Source organism: Ambystoma mexicanum, chromosome 6p (assembly GCF_040938575.1).
Source record: "Ambystoma mexicanum isolate Mex_15411 chromosome 6p, UKY_AmexF1_1, whole genome shotgun sequence".
NCBI classification, from domain to species: domain Eukaryota; kingdom Metazoa; phylum Chordata; class Amphibia; order Caudata; family Ambystomatidae; genus Ambystoma; species Ambystoma mexicanum.
In genome coordinates, this window is record NC_090935.1 from 359,371,276 (window position 1) to 359,386,049 (window position 14,774).

Sequence of the window (14,774 nt, forward strand, 5' to 3'; positions counted from 1 at the left end):
ATTGGCCGCGAAATTATCTCTTATAGCGATTTCACTGTAGCTACGTTCTCCAGGGAAACTTCAGCCGGGGAACATTTCAGCACACGGTTTCTGGTGAATGCTCAAAAAATAATACTACTTCACACAGAAGGCCTGCAGCTCTTTTCGGAGAAATGCATTCTTATCGTGGGCCTACAAACAAAATGGCTTCTCAACTGTTCACATATTGCTCAAAAGCCCCCCCTACAATATACCCCCACCCCATGTCCGCTATTTACAACTACCCCGTACTGCCCCCAAAGCACCAACCCCTCAATGCGTTCCACCATGGGACTTATTGCGCTGTGCCTGCTTCTATGTCACCTTTGCAAGCAGCACCGGGTTCAATGACGTCCCTACCTCCAATGTCATACACCACGTTACTTGCACAACTGGTATGTGCAAAGCCGTCACCCACCCTTGGCAGCGTCCAATTCTGGAACTTTACAACAGTATGTGCCAGGCACCAGTGATGTTTTATAGGGAGCTTCTGTTTCTTGATGGAGCTCCGAATATTGCATTATAAAAACACAATGCTATATTTTATCAGGAGGCTGAAGAAAAACTATTCGGATTTTGATTAAAGGAAAAAAAACAATCTCCCATAATAAAAGCTCTCATCCACCTGGGGTTCCCGATTGGTTGATATTATGACCCCAACAGACCATCTGATGGATTTTTTGGAGTTTTGTTTGCGGCTCTGCAACTATTCCAGTAGCTTCTTTCATGGTCAGAATGGACTTCCTGTTGCCCCAATCACTGCTTGAACCTTGTCCCAGGGGACTGCAGGCAGGTTAGGGGCTAGGAGAAGGGTTTGGTGCCAAGTAAGGCTCCATATGTGCAGCCTCTTACGTTTCCATTGGCAGACGCTAGGAGAAGGGGTTCACCCACAATCGGCAGCTTGAGGCTGATATGCAGGCATAGTCCGGTCACAGTTTGCGAACGGATACATGACTGTTTGCAAGAAGAGCATTGTATATTTGTCACATTTCGAGTCAATCCCCACAGCTTCCAAATGGGTGGGACTGATACAGCTTTCCTTGTGCATGCGTGGTCTGATAGAAGTTGTGTAACCCCTCTCAATGCAACAACTAGTTGAGCAGTCAGGGCTCAAATAGATTCAGTTTTAGCTCTGCAGTGTCCCATACTTTGTAATCAGTATGTCGCACCACAGACCATCTCACCCTTCCTCCCTTTTAGGGTTTGCTCAGTAGAACCCCTTCTCGTCTTCTCGTATGGGACAGTCATACTTAGCAAACAATGTCTGTTGGCAACAGACAAAAGAACAGGAGGCGGTAGGGACGGAGCATACTCTCCTAACCCATCCTCCCCTGCGGAGGCGAGGGTCATCTATAAATATACATTTAATTAACAACCGCTTGCTAGCAGAGGTCTGTCTAGGGGCAGAAACACCCCATAGGGCTGGGTAGGGAGGAAACGCATGAGCCGGGGCAAACCAAGTAATTTCACTGCATCTTAGCAAACTGTATTAGTCCCCATGCAAAAGAAGAAAAAAAAAAGCTTGACCACTTTGTTCAGCAGAGCAGCTCATGAACGATTCAATTGTTAGTGGAGTTGTCATTATACAATTGAAGGATCGATTGATGAAAAATAGTGGGCAGCAATAGTGTGTTGACGGCGAAACATTTTTATTTGGTAAGTATTTTCATTTAATACACTCCCACACAAGGTAAAGTAACATACGTACATGTATGTGTGACTCAGCCAGATAATTCTGTAGTGTATAGCTTGAGTACCATTCAGTTGGGTAATACAACCAATAAATACAGTGCTTAGCAGCGAGAGGAATCCGGCTTGCAGATACGTACAAATTTGGAAATTACAGTTTGTAATCAGCATTAGATATACGGTTCATGCCCCACGGTGGGGGGAAATTGAATTTGAATTATATCAACACCTTGGCTACAGAGATTCCTTGCTGAGGACATGGAGTCACCTCACCTGTAGTAAACTGGAAATAAAATACTGATCGTAGCAGAACAGCGACTGGCCCCCGATTACTAAAGTTATGCAATCCTGACCCTGCAATGTATGGCAATAATGGGGCATATAATCAGGCGTTGCTAAATGGTCCAGCTCACTTACATACGTCTGGTCCTGCCTCTAAGGTATTTATAATTAGTCAGTATTTAAAAACTGCCGAAGCAACAAAGTTGAACTAGAAGAAGGAGATGTGTGTGCTTCAACGTCAAATTGCCAATAAACTAAACAACTCTGAGCATGCTCCGATTGCAACAAGTAGTCAATAATAGTCCACACCAGGTTATCTCCTTCTAAGCTGCTCCCAGAGTGGAGGGCAGAGGCCTTCAGTATTCATCAAAACAGGCTTTTTTCCCAACTGCAATATCAGTGTCGGCAAAGCCTAATTTGATGAAAAGATAGCAAAACAAAAATAATACAACAAATCAAAGTGCTGAATTCTTACCCAAACTCAGAAACCTCACATGCAGCAATTATTTGCCATATTGTGGAAAAACTTTACACAAGGACATAAAAGGGCCTTATGTTGCTATAAAACACTGAAAGGGTGGAAGTACACAATTAAAAAAACGGAAATCCAGCTTTTTTACCTCATACATACAGTTTATCTTTGAAATGACAACCGTATTTCTTCAGTTCTACAACTGTTTTTATAGGTCTAACAAAAACATTTAACAAAGGTGTGCTCTCTTTTTTTGTTAAGTTATTCCACACCCCAGAGTTGTAGGTTTAATGAAAACAAAAACAAAAACAAAATAAGAACAGAGGGCAACCCCTTTGTCCTTTTTAAAGTGTCTCTGCTAGGTCAAAGGCTCAGACAGGATGGGTGGAGGCTTAGTCAGCTAGCAGGTATAGATCTGCAATATAAGAGCTGCTTTCCTTGTTGGCTGTCATTCTCAAAGGAGGAAAATGCCCACTTATAAATACATTCTGCAATTAAAAAAAAAAACATTACAAAAGAAAGAAAACTATGCTCAAACACTTTTTCCAGGAAACGTCACACAACACTAATGGGAGAACAACAGTTTACCTCAGAGTAGTAATAAGGTGAGTTCCAGAGGCATTGGTCAACAAAGGTGGTGTGGTAGAAGAGTGGTTCCAGTTGATCGGCGTAGGCGTAACTGCATTTCTGGCAAGACAGCGATTATAGATAGTCTACAAGACATCAAAAAAGCAATAAACAGATTATGTAACTAAAACAAATGTGTCCATTGTTGAATAGCACATTGCTATTTTACCGCTTGCCGTGTTTTCCTGGCTGCTATATTTTCCGTTGGCATATTTTGGTGGGTGGGAGGGTGAGGTGGGTTAGAAGGAGAACCCTCCACATTTCAAAAACAAAACAAAAAAGGAAAAAAAGGAGAACAAAAACATGGGGAAAACTGCCGTAGTAAAAGCGAAAATGCAAATGGCTAAAATAGTTGCGAGGTAAACATGAAAAGCCCTATAATACTTGCTTAGGATCATCTCCTAAACTTAAGTGTGCCAAATTGCAGTAGGTCACCATAGTATCTGCACATAATGGTGCAAAATGGACCAGGCAATGTTATTTCTTAACAAGTGGAAATAAATGCTCATGCGTTTAGTGGTGAAACACTCCACTTGCAAGAGCTGTGTCTACCCTGTGGATCCATAACATTAAACTCCCTTCTTGGTTTGTTATTTTACATTGCAAAGCAACCTTTGCACAGGCTCTGTTGCTTCCCATACAGCTATTTCCAAAATCCCTTAATTTCTGGTCAGACCAATGTCATATGTATTAAGTTCCCCTCTGAATGGTTGGATCTAGAGCAGACTGAGGAATACGTTTTTGCCTTGCTCGTCCAGTGGCACACATACCTAGTACATTCTTTGAATACATTTTAATTGCTAGTCTTAAGCTAACACTAGAGGACACTTCTTGAGGAGTCATCAAAGCATCACTAAAATTGTATGCTTCCAAAGGGCCTAGTTAACAAAACACTTCTGCTGAAGCGTAGGCAAATATTCCTCCTTTGAGGTTACCAGAGGCATTTATATTTTAGACACTGCTGTGTCTTACAGAATATCCAAAACAGACACAAATCCACGGCAGAGCTTTGAGGAGGCTGCTAGTCACATGACCAGGACCTGCCACTCAGTTCCTCGGCCAACCACCTGTTTTCGCGCATTCCAGGCAGCTACTTAAGGAGGACAGGCCAGCTGCAGGAAGACAGATTTGAGGAGGCTGCTGGTTACGTGACCAAAGCCCCACCCATCCGCCATGTCCTGCCCCATTCTTTCCGTTCTGAAGTGAAGGGCGGACGAAGAAAGGGGCAAGTCCCGTTTGGACCAGAAGGACCCAGAACCTCTTCTTTTAACATCAAGTAAGCTCCCTCAACTATGTACTTCACTACTCTCTCCCAACAGTCTATATTGACCGTCACCAAACAAGCACGCCGCTCACCAGCAACATCACGGACACATAATTGCAGCAATATCACTTGCGTCACCATAGACCCCATCAGCACTCCATCGACAACTAGAAGAAAATTGATGCAGCATGCATTGCCAACCTCATCACCACACGACTTGGATGGCATCTTCATTACTGAGACCTGGATGAACTGCACCTCCACCCACATACTAGCTGTCCTTATCCCCAACAGCTACAGAATCTGAAAACAAGGCTGCCCAAACAAGATTGGCAGAGGCCTCACGATTATAAACACGCCATCATGGCCTTTCACCCAACTGGACGTCGCCACCACTGGGTCTTTCAAAAATCTTTCCTTCCACTTTCCCCAATGGACACAAGTCACTTTTCACCACCTCTAAAGACCACCCAACCACAACACCTACTTCATTGAAGACTTCATGAACTTGGTCAACACCATGCCTTTAACGTATGCCAACAACATCTTCCTCTGGGACTTCAACATCCATGGCAATCCAGCAACCAAGTCAATGAAAGAAATCTCCACTGCCTACTCAACACTATGACCCTCACAGGCATACGAAAGACCCAACTCCTCAACCTCATCACCACCCTACCCACCCTCCATCCATCCATCAGAGCTCTCCAATCCCGCTCAACTAGTCAGGCCATCTTGCAATCCCCTATGAGATCATTTACACTACATCAAACAAACCAATCAGAAACTCTGCAAACACGCATTCCGAAAATTCATGAGCTTCCCAGTGGAAGCTCTCCCGAAAGACATCACTAAACTCCACTTCACATGGGCTGATTTACCTCTGACGAACCAGGACTACGACTCACTCCTCCAAGAACTCACCACCAGCCTTACAACCAACATCAACCACCATGTCCCAGTGAAAAAAGCATTAGCAATGCCAATAGTTTTGGCGTTCACGGTTCTTTGGATTATGCATATATAGGAACCAGGGTGCAAAGAGGAGTGTAAACCGTTTGAAAGGAGGATGTGATAAGGGGCACAGGTGTGCAATAGAATCCGATGGAGAATAGAGCAACAGAGGAAGCTATGGATAGCTGAAATGGCAATGTATTCCTTTATCCGACAGACCACTTGAGTTGTACCCAAGGGTGAGTTTTCTGGCAGAATATGTTGCAAATTGTACTTGTAAAAGGGAACCAAAGCATAAAAGGAGGGTAAAAACAGAGGAAGTAAAGACAGGAGAGTTGTTTTACCAGGAGAGAGTGAGGAACATATGGACACAAAGTTCAACAAAGAGTCACAGAGGTAATGATAATAGGAGAGAAAGAAAAGGATCAACTTCCCACCAAATCCTCGGAATGGGACGTTGCCCTCAGTTAAAAGTTTACAGGAACTCGTTAGGATGAGCTGGTTTGAAGACAAGTTATACACCCGTCTTCATTGATCCAGTCACCCTGTGTCCTGCAGCCAGTTTCAATGCCGATTATGAGATGTTATTGGTGGCATCTCTTTTTCAATACCTTTGTTCACCCATAGATGAACAAGTTACTTCCCTGGTAACATTCTTTTGACTGGATGTTCCTCCCAGGTTTTCCTCATCTTTTGAAATGTGTTGTCCAGCTTCAGCTGCTTTGGGAAACGATGTCCCTCGAAGGCCTCCATCTCGAGGATCTCATCATCAAAGGCATATATAGCACACCAGCACCCGTTTGCTACAGTTCTGTTTCCCCCCCCCCCTTTACAGCAGAAATACCTGCAAGAGCACGGGGATGACCGTACTCAGCCTTGAAGGAACGGAAGCTGCAATAGCATGCTACATTCTAGTGTGGGGAAGGCTGGTAGGGCGATGAGGAATACGTGGGCGGAACATCCAGTCGAAAGAACATTACCAGGGGTAAGTAACTTGTTATTCGAATGGAATGTGTCCTCATCTTTTTTTTTTTTAAACTTCTTTTTTATTCATTTCGTTTCCAGAACAGAATTGTAAATAGCATACAAAGGTAAAGAAAATAAACAACAAAGTCCCTTATCAACTGGACCCTCCCCCCACAACCCCCCCCCTTAGGTACAGTGTCCTGAAGCCCCCCCCCCATTCTCATCCCCTCTGAGCCCACTTCTATCCGCCAATGTCCAGGAGTTTAAGTCTCTGCGGACGCCACTGCTCTCTAAAGTCCCCTTTTAAAAATTCCAGAGTCTCCCCCCATTCCGCATGGAATGTTTCCAGTTTGTTGTCCGCTGCGTAAGAGGCCCATTCCAAGGAGACGATGTCCCAGAGTTTCCTGAGCCATTCCTGCTCCGTCGGGATTACGGGGCTCTTCCATTTTTGCGCAATGAGGGATAAGGCTGCTAGTACAAAGATTGTAGATGCCCTGCCCCGGCCCGATCCTGTCCCATTAGCCCCCAACCCGACTCCTACCCCGCTTTTCCCCAGCAGGGTTTCGCATGGATGTCGGGGGGATCCTTCTCCCAGAGCCTGGGCTGTTGCTTTCTTAAGATCTTCCCAGAAGGGCTGGATAGCCGCGCAGTCCCACCAGATGTGTGGCCGTGCCCCTCTCCCCACACCCACGCCAACAGTCCCCCGAAACAGTGGAGTTCATTGCCTGAAGGCAGGAGGGGTATAATGCCAACCCAATAGGCACTTATACCACACTTCACGGACCTGGATCGCCTTTGCCAATTTAGGGATCCGCGCCCATAGTCTTTCCCAGTCTGCTAGCTCCAAGTGGACCCCCGTATACCTCTCCCAGTTAGCCATGTACGGCCAGGTGGTGCGCGGGGTGCCTCTCTCAAGATGTTTATATAGGGCCCCTATCAACCCCCTAGTGCCCTCATTAGTTGTCAGGAACCTCTCGAAGTGAGTTAGATCTCTGGTTGCCGCCTGTCTAACCATCGGGGACATTACCCAGTGTCTAATTTGAAAGTAGCGGTGCCGCTCCTTTTCTCCCAGGCCAAATTCTTTTTTACATTCTAGGAATGTTTTTACTCTATCCCCGATGAACATGTCCCTAATGATCCTACATCCCCCCCTCTTCCCATGCTGAAAACGCTCCCGGCTCCGTCCCTGGGGTGAAGTCCCCGTTGCGGAGGACAGGGGAAAACGGGGAAGGGAAAGTCGTGATTCCCCATTGTAATACAGAACGATCCCAACATTCAACCACACTTTTTGTGATGTCGCTTAGGTAAATATGAGTGGGTCGCAATCGTCTCGGGAGCCAAAGCACCTCTCCCAAGTGGTGCCCAGCCACAGCCCGATCCATCTTCACCCAGTGTTTCTGATACGCCTCCGCAAACCATTCTCTAATAATTCGGAGCTGGGCCGCGTCGTGGTAGCGGCGGAAGTCGGGGAAGGCCAAACCGCCTCTATCTCTGGAAGCTGCGAGGAGTTGCCTAGAGACCCGCGGTCTTCTCCCTCCCCAGACAAAACTTCTAACCATTCTATCTAGCCTCCGGAAGAAACACTCCGGGACCCTCAAAGGGATAGCTTGGAAAAGGTAGAGTGCCCGAGGGAGTATCACCATCCTAAGGACCGCCCCTCTCCCCAGCCATGAAATCGGGAGGGCCCCCCACCTTCGTAGGTCTTTCTGAATTGCCATCAGGAGCGGTTCATAGTTCGCACCGTACCAACCCGCCAGGGAGGGGGTGATCCGCACCCCCAGGTATCGCAGTCCCGAGGGGCTCCACTTAAAGGGGGACAGCTCCCTGACCTCTCTCGCCTCCCCCTCTCCCAAGGATAGGGTCATCAATTCCGATTTTTGGAAGTTGACCCGAAGGCCCGAGGTTTCCCCGAAGGAAGTTAGTGTCATGCATGCTGGGAGGGATTTTCTCGGGTTGGTAAGTGTGAGCAGCATGTCGTCGGCGAAGGCCGCCACCTTATGTTGTCCACCACCAAATGGGATCCCCTCTATCTCCGGAGACCGGCGGATAGCCGCTAACAGGGGTTCTAAATAGATAGCAAACAACAGTGGGGAGAGGGGGCATCCTTGTTTCGTTCCCCTCCGGAGGCTGAAGGGCCTAGTCACTTCCCCATTGACCAATATGCGTGAGGTGGGGTGTTTGTAATTGGCTGCGACCAGGTTAATAAAGCCCTCCCCTAGACCCATCCTCTCCATAACCTGAAATAAGAAGGACCACTCAACTTGGTCAAACGCCTTCTCGGCGTCTAATGCTAATAGGAGTGCCGGGGTATCTGTTTTACGGGATTTCTCAATGAGATGGGCTACCCTCCTAATGTTATCTGCTGTTTGCCGCCCCGTGACAAACCCCGCCTGGTCCCGATGGATCAGGGAAGGAAGGTGTCTCTCCAACCGTTTTGCTAGAATCTTAGTGAATATTTTGGCCTCAGTGTTAATGAGGGCAATCGGACGGTAAGAAGTGCAGTCCTCCGGATCCTTCCCTACCTTGTGGATCAGGGTGATCTTAGCCTCCTCCATCGTTCGGGTGATGCCGCCCTCCGTGTTAAAAGAATTAAAGAGCTGGGTTAAGTGTGGAACCAATAGATGAGAGAAGGCTTTATAGAAGGAGGCCGAGAAGCCATCGGGGCCAGGCGCCTTACCGCGGGGAAGAGCAGTGATAACGGCCCTAACCTCGTCCTCCGAGATGGGGGCGCCCAGTTCCTCCGCCACATTTTCGGGGACCTGCGGGAGACATATTTTCGAGGAAATTTTCCTGTAGGAGGGGGTAAGGGTCCTGAGAGGAGTATAGAGCCTCATAGAATTCCACAAATCTTTCCCTTATCTGGTCAGACCGGGACAAACGCCTACCCTCCTGGTCCCTGAGTGCGGTGATTATTCTCTGATCCCTCTGCCCCCTCAGGAGGCGGGGCAAGCAGGGTGCCTGCCTTATTGGCCTTAGCATAGAAAGTTTGTCTCATTCTGAGGAGGGCGCCTTCTGCTCTCTTGGTCCTCAGAATCCCCAATTGGCCCTCCGCCAGTCTATAGGCCCTAAAGGCCCTTCGCGTGGGTGTAACTCGCAGTTGGGCTCTGGCGGCTTCCACCTCCCCCTCAAGCTGGACCTCCAGCCTTCTCAGTTGCCTATTCCTCTCCGCCCGCAGGGCAATGAGGTCGCCCCGTATAGTTGCCTTAAAGGCATCCCACCTCGTGCCCAGGCTCGTGTCGGTAGGCGCGTTTCTCCCGAAGAAGTCCCGAATTTTTTCCTCCAACTCACTGTGTATCACAGGGTCCCTCAAAAGCTCTCCCGGGATTCTCCAATTCCACACCCCTGGTCCGCGTCTCCCCAGTTTCAATACCATTTCTACGACCCTGTGGTCGGCTATCCCCAGGGGGCCCACTTCAACCGCCTCCACAGCCCCTAGTAAGCTAGCAGAGACCCAGATATAATCAATTCGAGATTGGGATCTATGGACATCAGAGAGGAATGTGAAGCCCTCCTCGCTCCCCCGCAGAGACCGCCAGACATCTCGAAGGCCCGCTCCCGACCATCTCTCCCTTAATTGGGGGGAGGCAACTGCACCTCCTCCTCCCTCCTCACCTCTGGATCGGTCTCCAATCCTATCCCAAGCCAGGTTAAAGTCCCCCAACAGGACCACTTGGCCACTAGCAAAGTTCTCTATGGTGTTTAGAGCGTCCCGCAAAAATTGGTCCTGGCCCACATTAGGCGCGTATATTGACCCAATAGTGTAACTCGATCCCATTACGGTCCCCTTCACCACTACATACCTCCCATTAGGATCTCTAAGAACCTCCTGGGGCTGTAAATTTGTTCTCCTGCTGAAGGCCAGCGCCACCCCTCCCCTCTTCGTGGGGCCTGACGCAAAGTATATCAGGGGATATCCCTTTAGCCGCAATCGGGTTTGATCTCGTTTCCTTAGGTGGATCTCCTGCAAGGCCAACACATCAGGTTTATGGGATCTCACATATTGTTCCAACTTTGCACGCTTGAGGGGGGGGAATTCAGTCCCCTCACATTATGTGTTTGCCACTTGAATGCGTAGCTGGGTGTATAGGGCCATCAAGAATTCATGTTCTGGGGTAGCCAACAGGAGCCCCAACCGGGTTCCCCTCTTAGTGTGCAACCCAGAAACCCTTCTCCTCCCGCTCCTCCCCTCCCAGGGAGTTGCCAACCAGATGTCCAGTTCCAAGGGTAATGCTTCCCTGACGTGTGTTGTACCACTCCCCCCCCCCTCCCTTCCCCCCCTTTCCCCTCCCTGGTATCCCTCCCCTACTCGTCCCCTTACCTCCCGATCCCCAACTTGGGAGGCATTCCATTTCTCCCCCCTAACCCCCGGACACTCGGGTCCTTGCGTGATCCAAGAGGTGCAACCCCGTCCCCTCCCCGGAACCATAAAACAGCTTTCTTCCCACCACCCCCTTTTCAAATTCCACGGTTCTTTCAGTCCTTCTCTATCGGACTCCCCCCGGATCGGGGGGGTGCCCCCCTCTCTTTCCTGGTTAGGCCTTTCCTTCTCCTCCTGTGGGCGCCTCCGTGACCTTGTCTTCTTAGAGCTGGCGCCCACCGTGGTCCACATCCACGGTCTAGATCCGTCTCCCGAGGTCGGGCGACCATTTCCGGTGACCCCCCCCGCTTCTCCAAGGGGCAGATTAATAATATTCGCTGCCTCCTGCACACTGGTGGCCCTCCTTTGGACGCCTTCCCATTCAAACAACAACCCAAACGGGAAGGTCCACTTGTACTTGACATTCTTCTTCGAGAGTGCCCCAAGAACAGGGCGCATCGCCCTCCTTTTCACCAGTGTGCTGTTGGCCAAGTCTTGGAAAAGAGCAATCTCCTGGCTCTTGTAGAGCAGTGGTTCTCGCAATCTAGCCGCCCGTAACACTGCCTCCTTTTGGGCGTATCGGGTGAACGCTGCCAGAACATCCCGTGGCCTGGCATCTCGGCCGGGGGGAGGCCGGCCCACTCTGTGCACCCTGTCCAGCTCTATCTCCTCAGGATTGTCTCCCCCCAGCAGATCCACACAGATGCTCTGTACTACTTTCTTCAAGTCTTTATCCGAGACGGATTCCGGGAGGAATTTCATCCTGATGTTGACGCGTCTCGATCTATTTTCCAAATCTTCTAGTTGGATTTCCAGGTTGCGAGTCGCCAGGTCGAGGCGGTCGATCGCCTCTCCGGTGGCCGTGCCATCTTTTTCCAGTATGTCAGTCCTCTCGCCCAGTTGAGCTACCTCCTGTTTCACCTCCCCCAAGGCAGTATTCAGGTCCGACCGTAGTAGCTGGAACTGATCCTGGACTGCCTTGGCTAGAGTCTCTCCCAGGGCCTGCAACTCGCCTCTGAGGTCCCCCCTTGTCAGGGGCTCCCGGTCCCCCGCCCCAGGCACCTCATGTTGCTCAGAACCTTCTCCACAGGCGGCCTCCATTGTTGCTGACCACAGGGAGGGAAGGGTGCCCAGTGGGTCTCCCCCCCTCTGTCCGGTGCGCGATGTTTTACCCCTGGCTTTCGAGGGCATTAGGGAGCTGGGTCAGCCTGCCAGTTCACCTGGGGTAGTCCGCCGTTGCATCCCCGGGTGTCTCAAGGGGCCACAGGGGCCCGTCCGCTACTTCCAGGAGGGGTGATTGTCCAATTTACGGAGGGCTTCCGAGGTCTCGCCCCCACCCGCGCCCACGGATCTAAACAGGGGGGGGTGGGGGGCCAGGCCCAGTCCTCGAGTCGCGTCTCCGGACCCGGATTGCTAATGGGCCTCGCGGGGGCCGAGCCACCCACCCGGGGGCCACCTCCAAAGTTCGCTTCCTCCTGCTCCCCAGCTCCACTCGCTCCTCACCTCCCCGTCGCAGGCCGAGAGGCCCTCTCCTGTTCCCCGGATGGCCGCTCCTCCAGCCGCTCGCCGACGGGCTCGGGGCCTCGGCCGCCCGCGGGTCCTCCTGTCGCCTCTCGCGTGTTCCGAGCCTTCCGACTCACTCGCCCGGCTTAGCCGCTGGGCTCTCCTCCTCCGCGGGGTCCTCTGCTCGTCGGGGGGCCGGGCTTCCCCGCTCGCGGATCGGGACCCGCCGCTCGAGCGACTCCCCGCCGGCGCCAAGCACGGAGCGGCTCACGGTCCGTGCGGTAGCCGCCAATTCGTCTCGACTGGCTGCCCAAGCTCGCTCCCAATGCCGCACCAGTCTTCCGCTGCCGCTGGATGCCTTCAGGGGGTGGTGGATCCCTTATGTAGGCCTTGGGGTGCGGGAGCTGCCGGCGGCACGTCTAGTCGCTGCCGGCGGCCATCTTGAAATCCTGTCCTCATCTTTTGACAGACTCCCAAAGCAGTATTTGACTTTGAGGAGGGAGTAGAATTTGATTTTACATGTTTTCATGAACCGGGTGCAGGGCTGCTTTACCAAAGCAACCACCCTGATAGACAGAAGATTCCAGGTAGTAATACTTTGTGAATGTGTGGATAGCAGACCACGTTGCCGCTTCACAAATGTTTTTTATTCGTACACCCCTTTGCAGGGCTGTAGAGGTAGCCATGCCCCTGGTGGAATGTGCCCTTAAGCCCTCTGGAGGCTCCTTCCCTGCCAACTTGTAACATTCTGAAATGGCAAGAATTATCCATCTGGATAAGGTCTGCTTAGAGACAGCCTGACACAGTTTATGACCAGTATATCCAATGAAAAGCTGATCATCAGTTTTGACAGTCTAGATATATAAAAGCTTAAAGCTCTACGAGGGTCCAGACCTACAAACCTATGTAGTCTCTCCTCCTCCTTGCCAGGATGAGGGAGGGAGGGGATAGAAACAAGGCAGAACAATTTTCGGTCCTATGTGGAAATCCAGTTTCCTTCTGGAAAGGAGAACCTGCTACCTTTTAAGAAATATTTGCAAGGTACTTGGGGTTCATCACCCTGAGTTACTAGGGGGCAACCAGACGTGGACTCTCTGCTCACTGTGCCCAGAGAGGCACAGCTTCACCTCACTGATGAGGCCCAACAAGGCTGAAACACGTGTATGGGGTTGCTGTTGGTTCTCTTGTTCGGAGAGAAATTGCCATAGAATTTCGGTGCTGACTGCCCATGTGGGCGGGACAAAGACTCCTATGCAAATGGGTATTTCCCATCTGTGAAAGGTACAGTGAGCAAAAAGCGTGTGCTGCAAACTCTCTTCTCAGAACAGATTATCATGCATGTTCTTTCTAGAGAAGAGCGCCTGCTACCTTTTTTGAAGTATGTATAAATCAGAAATGATTTTGGATAAAAAATGATGGTTTGACCCTTAGAACAACCCTATCATTGTGGAAGATAGTTAAGGGTGGCTTGGACGAAAGTACCTGCAACTCGCTCACTCTACGGGCTGTTGAGAGCTACCACCAAAATGGTTTTTAAAGGTTAACAACATTAAAGGACATAAGTGTAAAGGTTCAAAAGGTACACACATTAGGTATTTTAGAACCAACCAGATTAAAGGTCCCAAACTGGAACCTGGAAAGGAAATTTGGGGGGTCTAGGGGGTGGTCGAGTGTAGGGGAGACACATTGGTGTCACTACATTCCTCTGACAAGCGCTTAATAGTGGACAGTGCCACCAAGTATCCTTTAATAGTACCAATCTAGAGCCACAGTTTGGCCAAAGATAGCAGAAAGGATAAAACATCCAGTGTATTACACATAAAAGGATCTACATTATTTTCTCTGCACCAGTTGCAGAATTTATTCCAACAGCAACTGTACAAAGACTTCTGGCGAAAGCAAAATCTCCTTTACGTCATCCGGGAGGGCCCAATCCTTGTATCCCAACCTTTCAGAAACCAAGCGTGAAAGTTGAGTGTCTTGACCTCTGGATGGAGAACCGGACCCTCCTCTCGCGAGAAAAGGTCCTCACTTTGTGGAAGACGCATTGGAGGACAGATGGACAAGTCCAGAAGCTCCGGGTACCACATCCTCCAATCCCAATCCGGGGCAATTAGGATCATGTGTTTCGCAAACTTTCTCAACCTCCTGATAACTTGAGGAATTACAGGGACTGGAGGAAATGCATACACGAGTGGGAATTCCTAGTCCACACGAACACGTCCCCTAGAGCTCTTGAGGGAAATTCTCTGGAGCAGTACAGATCGCACTTTTGGCTGTCACCGGTCGCGAACAGATCCACTTGAGGGGTGAAGATCTCTTGAAGGACTTCCTGAGCTAGTTCCCACTCATGGGTGACTGCTCTGCCTACTCCGAGCGTCTGCCGCCGTGTTCTCCTCTCCGGCTAGGTGAACTGCCAATAGGGAGATTCCTTCTTGTATTGCCCATTACCAGAGCTGCATTGCCTCTCTGCACAGTGGTAGTGACCCTACACCTCTTCTCTTGTTGAGATAGTAAATGGCCTCTGTGTTGTCTGTTAGGCAGCATCCTGTGCAGTTCCCTTGGGGAACACTGCAAACAGATTAAGTCTACAGGAGTAAGCAGTAAACCCAATTGGTAGAAGTCTGCACCACCCAGATTTA

At 49.9% G+C, this 14,774-nt stretch overlaps 1 protein-coding gene and 1 long non-coding RNA gene across 2 annotated transcripts in view; one reads left to right on the forward strand and one right to left on the reverse strand.

The window, feature by feature from the left end:
- LMBRD2 (LMBR1 domain containing 2) overlaps window positions 1-14,774 on the reverse strand; it is a 1,998,085-nt gene that overhangs the window by 1,782,341 nt on the left and 200,970 nt on the right. Inside the window, exon 3 of the mRNA XM_069627129.1 lies at window positions 3,050-3,174. Within this exon, the coding sequence (XP_069483230.1) occupies window positions 3,050-3,174 (125 nt within the window). The remainder of the gene's footprint in view (window positions 1-3,049; window positions 3,175-14,774) is intronic.
- Window positions 1-14,774, forward strand: part of LOC138511451 (uncharacterized) — a 680,777-nt gene that overhangs the window by 201,041 nt on the left and 464,962 nt on the right. The window lies entirely within an intron of this gene.